Source organism: Podospora pseudocomata, chromosome 7, assembly GCF_035222375.1.
Source record: "Podospora pseudocomata strain CBS 415.72m chromosome 7, whole genome shotgun sequence".
NCBI lineage: Eukaryota > Fungi > Ascomycota > Sordariomycetes > Sordariales > Podosporaceae > Podospora > Podospora pseudocomata.
Window position 1 is genome coordinate 2,968,786 of NC_085891.1, and position 13,455 is coordinate 2,982,240.

General features: G+C 53.5%; 5 protein-coding genes across 5 annotated transcripts; 1 reads left to right on the forward strand and 4 right to left on the reverse strand.

The window, feature by feature from the left end:
• Window positions 1-20: 20 nt before the first annotated feature.
• On the reverse strand, window positions 21-3,234 carry QC762_710090 (uncharacterized protein). Its single transcript, XM_062893854.1, has 2 exons — window positions 2,186-3,234; window positions 21-1,855 (listed from the first exon to the last, which is right to left on the reverse strand). Exons 1-2 carry the CDS (start codon window positions 2,218-2,220, stop codon window positions 526-528), a joined length of 1,365 nt encoding a protein of 454 aa, XP_062739701.1. The 5' UTR covers window positions 2,221-3,234; the 3' UTR covers window positions 21-525.
• Window positions 3,235-5,237: 2,003 nt separating this feature from the next.
• Window positions 5,238-6,488, reverse strand: SUR2 (Sphingolipid C4-hydroxylase sur2; the record flags this gene model as incomplete). The annotated part of the gene is made up of 2 exons (XM_062893855.1): window positions 5,238-5,707; window positions 5,777-6,488. The coding sequence occupies 2 exons, from the start codon at window positions 6,486-6,488 to the stop codon at window positions 5,238-5,240; spliced, it is 1,182 nt and encodes a 393-aa protein (XP_062739702.1).
• Window positions 6,489-7,544: 1,056 nt separating this feature from the next.
• On the forward strand, window positions 7,545-9,371 carry QC762_710110 (uncharacterized protein). Its single transcript, XM_062893856.1, has 5 exons — window positions 7,545-8,091; window positions 8,269-8,533; window positions 8,595-8,735; window positions 8,792-9,020; window positions 9,092-9,371. Exons 1-5 carry the CDS (start codon window positions 8,077-8,079, stop codon window positions 9,174-9,176), a joined length of 735 nt encoding a protein of 244 aa, XP_062739703.1. The 5' UTR covers window positions 7,545-8,076; the 3' UTR covers window positions 9,177-9,371.
• Window positions 9,372-9,385: 14 nt separating this feature from the next.
• Window positions 9,386-10,929, reverse strand: QC762_710120 (uncharacterized protein). Its single transcript, XM_062893857.1, has 3 exons — window positions 10,726-10,929; window positions 10,626-10,652; window positions 9,386-10,564 (listed from the first exon to the last, which is right to left on the reverse strand). The coding sequence occupies exons 1-3, from the start codon at window positions 10,798-10,800 to the stop codon at window positions 9,458-9,460; spliced, it is 1,209 nt and encodes a 402-aa protein (XP_062739704.1). The 5' UTR covers window positions 10,801-10,929; the 3' UTR covers window positions 9,386-9,457.
• A 150-nt stretch (window positions 10,930-11,079) lies between these two features.
• On the reverse strand, window positions 11,080-13,088 carry QC762_710130 (uncharacterized protein; the record flags this gene model as incomplete). Its single annotated transcript, XM_062893858.1, has 3 exons — window positions 11,080-11,922; window positions 12,079-12,593; window positions 12,653-13,088. The coding sequence occupies 3 exons, from the start codon at window positions 13,086-13,088 to the stop codon at window positions 11,080-11,082; spliced, it is 1,794 nt and encodes a 597-aa protein (XP_062739705.1).
• Window positions 13,089-13,455: the final 367 nt, after the last annotated feature.

Sequence of the window (13,455 nt, forward strand, 5' to 3'; positions counted from 1 at the left end):
GGAATGGAAAATAAAATGGTGTTTTGTTTGTTTTTATTTTGCCGAGACTATGCGTGTCAACTCTGGAGTCTACATATATTCCAACTTGGTCATGTTCACAGTGGTAAGGGCAGTAGTAGGTTATATCAAGATAAAAAACCGTTCGATGTTGTAGTTCGAGGTAAAAAGAAAATCCTGTGTTTCTCTTTTCACCTCGAACTGCAACATCAAGACAGGTTTTCACCTTATAATTGAAATATTATATCCTCTCTCCTCTCATTTCCCCCCCTTATCCTATCAACCATACCATCCATCACCCATCAATCAGGTTCTGTCATACCCTCATTTCCCCTACCCCCCAAACACCAAAACCCCATTAAAAAATCCCTCCCAAGAAAGTCCCAGCCCTCCCTTTGCCTCCCCTTTTTATAAATACCAAACGCTGACCCACCCCAATTCTATCCATTTGCTATGCCAAATCCAAACCCCCCAAAAAAAGATGAAAAAAAAAACCCCTTTTTGTGACCCCAAGCCAGATAGCTAAATCTAAGCAGTAATAAAATCCGCCATCCACCCCAACTCCTCCCTCAAATCATCCACCAACCCACCCCCCAACCCCCCCAACACCGGAAGTCCACTCTCGAAGGGCTTATCCCCCACCGTGCCCGCAGTCTTTGGCAGGCTGTATGTTGACTTGTTGACCTTTGATCCCAACCCCGCCACCTCACTCTTCTTCTCTTCAACCTCTTCCTCCTCCCCATCATCATCCTCAGCATCGATATCATCATTGTCCGAGTGGTAGAACCCGGGCACGCCACCGACCGAGTCAGGGGATTGCGGCTCCGACACCGCCGGTGGCGCAGTGGTAAACCTGGATCGGAGGACGCCAGTGCGCGATGAAACAGGGACGATAGGAGAAGGTTGATTAGGGAGGTTGCTAAACCTGCTGACGGGGAGGGGTGATGAGCCAGGGAGTTCCACCGACTCTACTGAAAGCGAGGCAGGGGCGATAGTAGGAGCGGGCGAAGCACCCCGTTGAGGAGGGGGAGACAGCCCAGTGTACTGCATAAACTCTGACACAGCCGAAGTAGCAAAGTTGTCGTCGTCTTCGTTTTCTTCAACAATGTCCTCCGGGATGGCTAGTGTGTTGTTGGCAGACTGCTCCTCTTCCAAAGGGGCGTCATCCACCAAGAACCGACGAAGAGACTCGGGGGAGATGTCCCTCGACCGGGAACCCTCCGAGCGCGCGGTGGCTCGCTCATCATCAGACATTGCTGTTGGCGGCAGAGTCGACTCCTTGAGCGAAGAGGAGCTGGTCTTGCGGCTGAAGAGCTTGCGCGGCGAGAAAGACCAGCCCGACCCGGGAGAGATGCTGCGGGCTGAGCGCTTGTGCTGCTGCTGCATGCGCTGCGGCGCCGTGTCTAAGCGCCGAGGTGCAGCGGCAGTGTCAACGATGGGTGCGGCTGGCTTGAGCTTCGCATATTTGGCTGCAGGGTCCATGGTCTTGAAGTCGGTTGAGCGAAGGGAGTTCAATGACCCGCTACGCTTGCGAAGAGACTGCTCGACTGGGATCCAGAGGGTGTTGACTGGTTGGCCGGGAAGGTATGGGCAGGCGGTGGTCGAGGGCAAGGAGGGATCGTGAATTTCGGATGACCCGTTGACCTCATAATAGTAGTAGTACGTCTGTCCCATCTTGAGTCCACCACTCCGCTTTGGGGCGTTTCCAACATCGCCATCACAGATGATGTCCTCAAAGTTGTGGCACCCCCTCCACTGACCCTTGTTCCGTCTGCTGTCGCGTTCCATTGTGTATGGCTTGTTGAAGTTGTCCCAGGATCCAATAAGATGTACAGTATTTACTGAAGGATGGGTTTGCCTGTGCTGTATGTCAGTGGGCTGTAAGGGTAGTAGACTTGATAGACTTGAGAAATCAAAATCAAAAATCAAAACATACAGCAACAGCTTGATTATTAAAGAGAGAGAGAGAGAGAGAGAGAGAGAGACCGAAAAGTAGCAATCACAGGGCCAGACTGCGAAGCTAGATGCCGAACACACAAGACAAGATATGAAAAGAGTGAATATGTTTTGCGTGTGTTGAGAGAGAGTGACAGGTTGTTGAGAGATGGAGAGAGATATCGAGATTGGTTTGTGTGTCGAGGTATATAAAACGAGAGTAAAAGTAGACCAAAGCTCAAGAAGAACTCACAACATAAAGGTAAAGAGGGTAGCGGTCGGATCCATGCCGAATTACACAAAGGCTGAGACTCAAGTGCGAGTCTCTTCTCAGAGGAGGCAAGGCAGGGCTGTGGTGAATGGGTGATCCCGGATCGTCTTATAAGTGGAACAATGGCTTTGTTGGTCCACGCGTGGCAGGCTGTTGGGATGCAACGTGTAGACGCAGGGAATTGGAGGATGCGGCGTGTAGCCAATGGAAGGGATGAGAGAGGGCCCGGAAGCGCCGTGATTCTGAGCAAACAGCGACTGAGTGGTTGGCGCTTAACCACGCTTCACGGTCGACTGTCTCAGGGTGGGTAGTATGCCGTAATCCTGTGCCGCAGCGTCAACGCGGTTAAAGTGAAGCGATGGAACCCTGAGAGAGAGAAGCGGAGAGACGATGGTGAAGAATCATCGAGGGAGGATGAGATGAGAAAGAGGGAGGGGGGCTGTGAGAGTGGTGACGAGGACCAGGCTTGCTTAAAGCAATAAACCTGCTTGTCTCGCACCTGTGTCAACACGGTGGACCACCCATCGTCCCCAGCCCTCACAGGCTTGCCCCGGGCTGGCCGACCCTGGTGTCTTTGGTGATCGAATTGGGACAGCTTGGAGGGACGCAAGCTGGCTTGGGATTGGGCCGTCCTCATGCACCGCCAATCTCGCCAGGGCCGTCGCCGGGAGACCCCTGGCCTTCATGCACCATCGATTGTCAAATTGGATCGAGGGTGCAGTCGATCTAGCGGATGGTTGCATCACTTCCCGCTTCTCGAGGCATTTCATTGTTGGGCAATTGTTTACAGTAGAACTGCTGCTCTGTGTGTTTGTCGCACAAGTCCGGATAGAGACAGAGCTGTGGGATCATGTGAGATTCTCGAGTTCGTCGAGGCTCTGAACTGGGGTTGGTGACACCTCAGAGGTATCAGAGGAGACTGCGCAAAAAAAGATAGAAACCCAAAGAAAGACAAAAATCTGGTTCAGGGCTTTCGAGTTCAGCCGTCCATGCGCCCTGTGTGGCCCTGTCGGCCGACGACGACGATGGAGCGGGCTGGGATGGTGAGATCATTCACGCCGTCCCATCAACTGCCAGGGGTCCAGCAGCTAAATCTGGACCGTGGGACCCACTACCAACGACACTGATTGGCCAATGGGCGCATTATGCTGCAGCAATCGCCATGTTTCAAGTAGAGAAGCGCTTTCACCAGACGATAAAATGCCCTCCGTAAATAATTGCTTCGAATTGACTCAATCAAATATGAACATCTCCCGCCTCATCCCTCCGCTCACACCATCCAGGCACCCGGAACGAACCATCATCTATCTCATCCTCCTCCTCCTCCTCAGGGACAACAACCTGCTGACAACCAGCCCTCCCCCCCAACTCAACTCAGGCACCAACCCACCCCCTCTCGGACCATCCCACCCGAAGGAACCGAGACTCACATATGTAATATGCATCCTCCACCCTTCCAAACCGTTGATCAAAAGCAAACTTTCTTCCATTCTTCCTTCCTTTGCTTCCGTCCGTCTGCGGATCAGAAACAACAGGTCATACAGATCGGCAAAAAAGAACATTTCTCCAAGTCTCCCCCGTAAACAGAAGCAATCAAATTCCATTCCCTTCCCCAGCTCTACATCCCATCATGCAGTCCCACCATCTCACAGCAGCAGCAGCATCACCATTTACCTTACCTTGCGTACGTGTACACTGTGCTATATGTCTCGGACATCACCATGAGTCAAAGTCTCCTCCAGATCATAATTCTCCTACGTCCGCAATCATCATCATCATCTTGGTAGTGGTAATAGTAAAATAGTCCGGAATATTTCTCATCATCATGTATGTATCAAGCTTGTTGTAAACATTTGATCAGCTTCGGACGAACAACCCCCCCTCAACAACAACAGATAATAACCCACATGCAGCCACCCGGCGCGCCACCGCGCCGTCCCCGTTCCCGTTGATGTTGCCCCACAATACCTTCATATAAGATTGAAAGAAAACGGGTCTTATAAGACCCGCCATCTTCGAGGGAAGTGGCACAACCCTCACCCAGGCCCGTTTTCAAGACCGACTCCCCGACCTCCCGATTTCTTTCCTCTGCGCTCTGCTTACAGCCCCTACCCGAGTCATATGCCCAAACAAAACAAGAAGCAAACAAAACAACAAGTTCCCCATGGCGAAATGTGTGTCGTGCCGCTGAGGATACCGAGACGCCCATGTATCCCAGAAAATCTCACTATATACAATCCCAATAAGACATGGCGGATCAGGAGTAGTAGTATTGTGATGATGATAAAGGGAGGCCTGATTCAAATAGTCATATTACACATTATATTCATGACCCCCCCTCACGTCTCTCTGCCTCTCCCCGACTGCTTGCAACCACCCAGGCAACCCAACCCATTCATCATATCTGCACGTACGTACACGCGAACGAACCCATCTCCCTGCTGCTGTCCTCCCATCGATCACAACAGCCAACCGTACCTACCTAACACGCAGGTACCAACCATCCAATTCCTTTACCACATCAAAAACAAAGCGTCCCATCAACCGACGCCCCCCACCTCCCCCAGAACATATATTTTTGTATAGCTTCCCTGCTATGATACTCACAAAACCCACAACAACACATCACTGACACCCAGCCGAAACAAAAAAAAGTATCAAAAACCACCCCAAAAAATACAACTTCAGTAACTACAAATTCCCCCAAACCCCTCTCCCTCAACCCCCTTTTGCCCAGCAAGAAAGGAGCCAAGAAAGAAGCCAGAGGAGTCTCCATTACTAAACACCACCACCACCACCACCCCACAAGAAGAATCTTATTACAGGTTTGTTTGAAAGCAACAAAAAAAAAAAAAAAAAAAAAAAAAAAAACCACAACCACCAAGCCCACTTGGTTTTCCCACCTCCCTTCCTACCCCCTCCAAATTATCCTTTCCAAACCCACCACCCCTCCTCCATTAAAAAAAAAAGCACATAGGTAGCGTTATCCCTTCATTAACAGTCCCATATATCATATTTATCAGACCCAGTATCTTCACTTGGCCTTCACCTTCCCATTCACCGTCACACTCCCATTCCTTTCTTTCCCCGTCACCAACCTCTTCTTCTCATCCTTGGCCGCCGCGTTCGCCCTTGTCCTTTCATACTTGAGCTGCACATCCCCCTCCCACTTGGTCCCCAGCCACCTGTCCCAGATGGTGAAGAAGGGCTGGGAAAAGTTGGACTTGATGCCCCAGCTCTGGTGGTGAATGTCGTGGTAGGCGGCATTGTTGCTCGTGATGTGCTGCAGCGGGTCCCAGGGGAGCTTATACCCGCAGTGGTCGTCGACGGTCTTCATCATACTCGTCACAAAGAACAGCATGCCCATCCTGTTGGTCATGAACGAGAGCTTGTACCCAATGCCAGCTCCAAGCGTGTCCATGACGAAGCCTTCGACCGGGTGGTTGTAAAGCGCGCCGTAAGCGTAGGGAACGTAAAGGCGGTGGTGGCGGGCGTGCCAGTTTGCTACACGGCACCAGTCACGTTAGCTTTCCCTTACTCTCAAGTAACAAAATAGGGGAGGTGGAAACATACTATACATCCACTTATTCACATGCATAGCCCTATGCCAAAAATACTGCCACGTATCCATCACCGCAACCGCAACCCACATCTGAAACCCCGGCACAACAACCCAATACATCAACTTGGCCAGCACAACCTCCCAGACCGCAAACGCCGGCACCGTCTCCATCACCGCCTTCTTCCCCCCCTCCACAACCAGCTCCGTCGTCAGAAAAGGGTAATCCCCCCCCGCCAGCGCCCCCGCCAGCAGAGGGTACCCCCCTAAAGCAACCTTCTCGCTCAATCCCCTCGCGTTCAACCCCACCAGTCCGAGCATGTTCGGCAGCGCCCTCTGCGCGATCCTGATCCGCCTCGCCCACACCGCCACATCGTACCCCTCCGACCCCGTCATCTGCTTCGCCTCGGTCAGGTTCAAGAACGCGCCCGTCGCCACCTGGAGGATCTGCTCCAAGACAACATCCCGCGCGACCTCCCACCGAGAGGCGAGGTTGCGCTGCGAGATCTCCTCGGGCGTGTGCAGGCGGTACTGGGGGAAGAGGTCGTACGTGTCGATGAGGTGGAAGATGCCCGAGACGACCCAGTAGGCGACGTGGGGGAGGATGATGGAGAGCCAAAAGTCTGAGATGAAGGGTAAGAGGTCCGGGAGGGGTTTTAGCTCGTAGGATGGTAGGGGTGGGAGGGGAGGGTAGGAGGCGGTGGTTGTGTTTGAGGAGGAGGCCATGGTGAATTGATTGATCGATTGATTGATTGATTGATTGATTGATTGATGATGATGATGATGGGCGGTGGTGGGTGCTGCCCGTTACGTTGGAAAAGATTTAAAGAGCAAGCGATGTGCTCAAACAGAGGAGGGTAAGGTAGGTAGCGCGCGCGGTGGTGAAAACGTTAGGTTGACCGCATCAATGGAGGGTTATAGTTAGTTTAGTTGGTTAGTTAGTTGAGGGGAGGGAAAAACCAAACAACAGAGTTTAACAAAAAGGGCAACAAACAAAACCATAAACAACGACGTTGACCGCCACTGTTTAAGTTCATTTGTTGTTTTTTTTGAGGAGGTAGGGGGAGAGAGAGAGAGGGAGAGAGAGGCGAAACTGCTGACTGGGCGGAAGAGAAAGAAAGTGGTTCGGTGTTTTTGAGGAAAAAAACGGGCGGTTTGTAAGTGATCCCCGGGGTGGAATCCATCCGCGGTTCCCGATTGGTACCTTGGAATAAGAACGCCTTGGCCCCCTGGAAATGCGCTACAAAACACTTCAACACACCTAAACCCCTACAGAAGGTGACAAGGTGTGCTCCAATTTCCGTATCTAGACGCCGTCGGGTGACCGATGGGACGATGGTCTTTCCACTTGGTGTTATCTGATCCGATGGTGACGACGGGAATCCCATGCGCCCGTTTGTCGGAGGGAGTTTTCTGCTTGATCGATCATCGATATCCATGGCTGGCTTATGTTAGCAACGCGTTCGCGACCCCTATCTGCATGATGCGCTGTCATTGGTTAGTGGGAGGTCAGAGGCAGAACTGTCCGCCACCGCAGTTCTTGGCGGTGGTTCCGAAGATCAGTTCCAGAACTTTGACAACGGGGTTGTCCCAGGGTTTTCCTTTGTGACGTGAAACGGCCAGACAGTTTTTGAGTTTTATCTTGAGATTGAGATTTTGACGTTGTTGACAGAAGAAGAGAGAGAAGTAGATATGCAGAAAAAACAGAAATGGTTCCTGGAGGCTTCGGCAGTCAAATCGCCCAACGAGGCTGAACTTCAACCTATAGACATTTGTGACATTGTTGCATGTTGCCACTCACCTCTCACTTGAGTTTCGTACTGCACCACAAAACCACGTGAATGGCGTCCACCTCAACTCAACGGTGGTGCATGGCTTGCCCTCACAACTCACACAGCCTTCGACTTACACCTCTGAAAACTTATTCTTCAATATCTTCAATATCCTCCCACTTATCATCATCACACCACAACCAAATAACCCAGGTAAATTGCCGCCTGTGCAAAGTATCAAAGTATTTCATCAAGTGAATCCAAAGTCTGTTGTTGAAAAAGGGTGGCCCAATGTGGGTCCATCTCGATTCCCTGAACCACTTAAAAAAAAAAAGTTGCCCCGCTCGATCTTTTTTACCCCTCCCCATTCAATTCTTTGAATCCGTCCCCCGCGCTGGCCTGCCTTGTTAACTACCACCCACCACCCCGCCCGCCGCCATCCATCAATTTTTTCCCCCCTTCCTGTGCCTTCCATTCCTTTGACAACCCACCGCAGACCAGACCAGCCTCATAATCTCGTCACCCTCGCAAACACCGCCAAGATGATTGTCTACTCTGTACGTTGCCCCCCAACCATCTCATCTCACACCATCGCACAATTTTCCCCGGCGCAGAAATTCAACCCCGTTGTGCCTCTGCAGCTGTGGGCGCATAGTGCCAGACCACACCACTTTATCTACCTGGAACATCAAACATCACCAGATAGATAGCTAACACCGACAACCCCCAAACAGGATGTGATCAAGACCTCCAGCGCCGACGAGCCCCTCGCCTTCGCCCCCAACGACGAGATTATCTCCGACGGTTACACCCTCATCCCCTGCAACGCCGACGAGATCGATGCCCTCGCCAAGAAGCCCGCCAAGACCGTCGGCGACGTCCTCGGTGTCGACGATGAGTGGGAGCGCCAGCCCGCCGACGTCAAGGCCAAGAAGGAGGCCGAGTCCATCCTCTACTTTGTCAGAGGCGAGCGCGTGACTGAGGCTGCCGCCAACGTCGGTATGTACCACCATTACCTCGCAATATCGTTCACCAACAAACACTGACCCTCTCCCCGCAGACACCGGTGCCAACGCCTCCGCCGAGGGTGGTGACGACGAGGGTGCCGAGGACACCGCCAAGGAGGTCATCAACGTCGTCTCCTCCGGCCTCCTCGAGTCCACCTCTTTCGACAAGAAGTCCTACATGGCCTACCTCAAGGGTGCGTTTCCCCTTCCCCCCATCCCTTTCTCCCCTCAAAACTAACTGCCCCCGCAGGCTACCTCAAGTCCACCAAGCAGTACATCCCCTGGGCCCAAAAGAACCGCGAGGAGAACGACTGGCAGTGGAAGGCCCTCTCCGCCGAGGAGCAGGAGGCCGAGAAGAAGAAGGTCGAGCAGCAGATCGCCATCTTCGAGCCCAAGGCCATGGCCTTCGCCAAGTGGATTCAGGCCAACTTCAAGGACCTCGACTTTTACACCGGTGCCTCCATGAACCCCGATGGAATGTATGTTTACTCTCCCCTTCTTCCAACCTAACCTCTCCCCCGAGAGTGCAGAGCTGATGTCAAAACAACAGGGTCATCCTCTCCAACTACATGGAGGACGGTGTCTCCCCTTACTTCCTCTTCTGGAAGGCTGGCCTCAAGGGCCAAAAGTGCTAAATGTTTTGACCAAAACATTTAGTATATAAAAATAAAAAAAGGGGGGGGGAAGGTGTGAGGCCGGTTTGTGGGCTCATATGGCAAAAACACAGATCTTCTTCACACAAAAAGGCAACAGGCAACATTTAGGTGTTCGCATCTTAGATAGACTTGAGTGCTGTGATGAAAATCTGGAATTGTCGGGGTGTCTTCTACCAAAAATTAAGTTCTTGTACAATGCTAATGCGTGTGATTATGATGCGGTTATCCTCCAATATCCATGCACTTATTAAATGCTCCCATTAGAAAGGTCTTGTCCCCAACGGAATAGGTGGTGGCGCATCACCGTCCTCCCCCGTATTATTCCTCCCCACCAAAAACTGCGGCTTCTTGGCCGGGGGAGGAGGCGGAGGGGGCTTCTTCTTGGCTGTTATCGCGGCCGAGAACATCGAGGTTGCTGCTCCCGAAACACCAGCCTTTTGTTCCGGCGCTGTGGCAGCACTATTATAACGCTCGAGACCACCCCTCACAGCCGACGACGCCGCGTTTTGGACGGCAGCCTTTTGCTCCGGTGTGGCGGACTGGTATCTGTGGTAGCCCGTCTTGGCAGCGGATTGGAGGGCAGCTTTTTGCTCCGGGGCGGAGTTGTTGTAGCGGTTGAGGCCTGCTTTTGCCAAAGAGGTGTGGGGGGAGGATGATTGCGTGGTGCTGTCCTGGGGTTGTTGGGTAAGGGAGTTTGCGGCAGCGTTTCGGAGGGAGGCTTTTTGCTCGGGAGCGGAGGATCGGTAGTGGTTGAGGCCAGCTTTTGCTAGACCGGTGTAGGATGATGATGATGATGGGGAGGATGTCCGTGGCGGTTGTGGGGGAGGTGGTGGGTGGGAAGCGGTACCGATGCCAAGACCGGGGACATTCACACCCGCGGCGGCTAACCTCCCCATTGCTCCTTGATTCGGTTTTGGGACTGTCGGGTCGTTGTTGATGCTCGCGGCAGAAATCGACTTTGTCAGGTTATCCAGCGCGTTCGTTCCCCCTGCTGGTGACCGGGGCGGGAGACGGGGCGGTAATGCTGGTGGTGGTACTCGCGGGTTCTGTCCTACTCCCGGGGAGGAACGAGCTGGTGGCGGCGGCGGTCCTCCCAACCCCCCGGTGCTAGAAGTGGAAGACGGCCGCGACGGCACATCCCTTCTTGCCGGTGGGGGCGGGAGGTTAGCGGTCGACAAACCAGTAGTATTCAACGACCATGGCTTCGGTGGCTTCGGCCGTTCCCGTTCCTCCTCCTCTCCAGCTGCCTGTTGCTGTTCCTGCAACGATATCGAGCCGGTGTTTGTTCTTTTCGGGGGAGGGGCAAAGCTGGCAGGGTCTTGGAGAGACGAAAGCGGGCGGGGGGTGTGGTGCTCGTATTTGTTTTTCTGACCAGCAAGCTCAGGTTAATAGGGAGTGTCGAGAAAGGGGGATATGATGGAGACACACATCGTCGCCGCGACCGACTAGAGATTTCTAGAAATCAAGAAAGATTAGCTGTCATCCGCCCAGAAGAAAAGCTTATCCTACATAAAGGAGATCGACGTACCACTGAGCCCTTGATCGAGGTCCCGGATTTCTCGGGGTGCCAGCCGTTTTTGAGCAAGTCTTTGTAGTCTGGCATGTTGAAGATTGTATACTTGCTGACCCGAAAGTTAACTCGTTGCGGATATCTCGAGAAACTAAAAGTGAAAAAGCCGAACAAGAATTAAGACAAACAGAGGGCGATGTCCAAAAGGCGGGCGGACTGTCCAAAAGTGAAAATGAATTCCAGGGTCCGGTCCCACTCACATGCTGTCAAATAGTCAAATGCTTGGCACGGTGACGTAATCCCACTTTTCACAACCACCAATCTCAAAGTAGTACGTTCAATCTCAAAACATAATATCACAGTCTCTACAGTCTACACCTCTCCTGCATCTACAGAGCCACCCCCACCCGGCCCCCACTCCCCTACACTCCCCTTCGCAATCTCCAAAGCATCATTCAACACATCCTCCCAGCTAATCCTCGTCGACGACCTCTTCACCCCCTCCTCCTCCTCCTCCTCCCACGCCTCCCCAGTACTAACATCATAAACAACCATACTAGCCCTACTATCCATTCTCACCTTCTTCCTAGCCTCCTCCCCCCCTCCCTTCACCTTCCCCGGCGGCGCGGGCAAAACGGTCTTCAAAACAACCTCACTCCTCTTCCTCATCACCCCCCCCAGACCCTCCACAAACGACCCCCCAGACCCTAAAGAACAAATGCTCTCCCTGAACCTATGCGCCCTCTTCCACATCTCCCTCTCCACCCTCGCCTCCTCCCTCTGCATCCTCCAAGCATAGCTCGCCGCCTCCCCCTGCACCTGCCTCACCTTGTCAGCCTCCAACTTCTCAAACAAGTCCCACTCATCCATCTGGCTCGGCCTCGGCACCTTCAACACCTCCCTCATCGCCCTCTGCCCATTCGCCACCCTCTCCAACCCCAGCTCGAGCTTGTACTCCCCCGTCCCCAAGTCCAGTTTATGTCTATAACTCGCCAGCTTCCAGATCCCATCAAACCGCACCCCCACCCCCGGCGCGATCCCGCTCCGGAGCAAATACCCCCTCAAAACCCTCACCTCCTTCCCCACCAGCGTAATCAGCTTGACATGCATCTCCTTCAACCCCCCCGTCCTCACATACTTGCTTCTATTCCCATGCCCCCCAATATCTTCTTCTCGTCCACTCAACAGCGGCAGCGTGTAAACGTTATACCTCCCCTGGCTGACCCTCTCCTCCTCCGTCCCCACCATCCCGTCCCTCCTCGCGCAGGCCATGCTCAACCACCAATCCCCCGCCTGGAACGAGTCATCCCCCTCCAGCTGCCCCTCCCCTCCCGTGGTTTTTTGCTTCTTGTCATCATCATACTTGTCAACCTCCAATCTCGGCCGCCACTTTTCCTGCTCCTGCCGCGGCATCACCGGGGACGGGCTGTTTTCCCCAGAAGGACAGGGGTTGTCATCAGACCAGCAAACACCCTGCAACCCACCCTTTGTGAGGAGCTGTCTGGTTCGGGATTCGTCAATCCGAAAGTACCTCTCCTTGAACCTCCGCCTCCAGGCCCGCTGGAGCGAGTCGGCCAGGTCGATGCATTGAGACAGCGGCCAGTTGGGAGTGGTGGTCGGGGGGAGGAGGGATTTGCCAGTGAGCAAAATTTCCGACAAAAGTTTGTCCAAGTGGGCATGCTGTATGGTGTTGAACTCGATTCGGTGGTCGTGCGAGGGGTGGTGGGGGGGTGTGGTTTCTGCCGTGAGGGCCCATTCGAGAAAGGAGATGAGCTGCTGGGTGGGTTCGGAGGGGTCGGGGAAGAGGAGGGAGTCGGGGAGGGAGGAGCGGATTGTGTCCGAGAGGGTCAGGAGTTCGGACGGGGAGAAGGGGTCTGTTGTTGAGCCTGGTAGCGGGCGTTAGTATACATTGTGGTAGGTAGGAGGGGAAAAGAGGGAAGCATACTGGAGCGGGTGTCAACACCACTACTTTGACCACCCTGTTTGTCAGACTTGGAAGTGTGTCTTGACTGCTGCAGGGAGAAACTCCCGTCTTCTTGTGCTACACGGCGTCTGTCGTGAGATGGGGGAGCGAGCTTGCCGTCATCATCATCGTCGGCGGCTGCTGCGCTCCTGAGAGGGTCGTTCCGCCAGAAGCTTCCTGTTCTGATAGCCAGTCCCGGCCTGCTGCTGTCGTTGACCGTGGTGTCGCTCGTGCTGGTGATACTGAGGCGCCTCCGCTGTGAGTCGGCCCATGTATCCTCGGCTTGGGAGAAGGAGATGGAGGAATGTCGGTGGTGGGGGTGGAAGACTTCGTGGATTCTTTGGAGAACGGCCTTGGGGCCGTTGGGTTCTGGGGTGCCGCCGCCGCGGTGGCGGGAGAAGCGGAAGATGGAGGACATGCTGCTGCTGCTGCTGCTGCTGTTGAAGGAAAGGTCTATGTAAGATACATGATACTATGGTCCATCTCGAGGATTGAGGGAGGAAAGGATAACGAGAGGAAGAAGGAGGTGTATTGATTATCGAAGCTGTTTGTTCCCATGTCGGGACATCGAGCGAAAAAAACCACATGACATCAACCAAGGATGGTCCAGCGGCTGGTGGGAGGAGGTCCATCTCGACTACCTGAGTGAAAGTAAAAGAGTGAGGTATGACCGACTTGTTTATCCCGTCTCGGCCCCGAGCCCGATACCAGCGTGCTGGTTGGGAAAAGGGAAGGAACAAAGACCAGGGCCCATATTCCCATATTCCCACGTGGTTTGGCCGTAA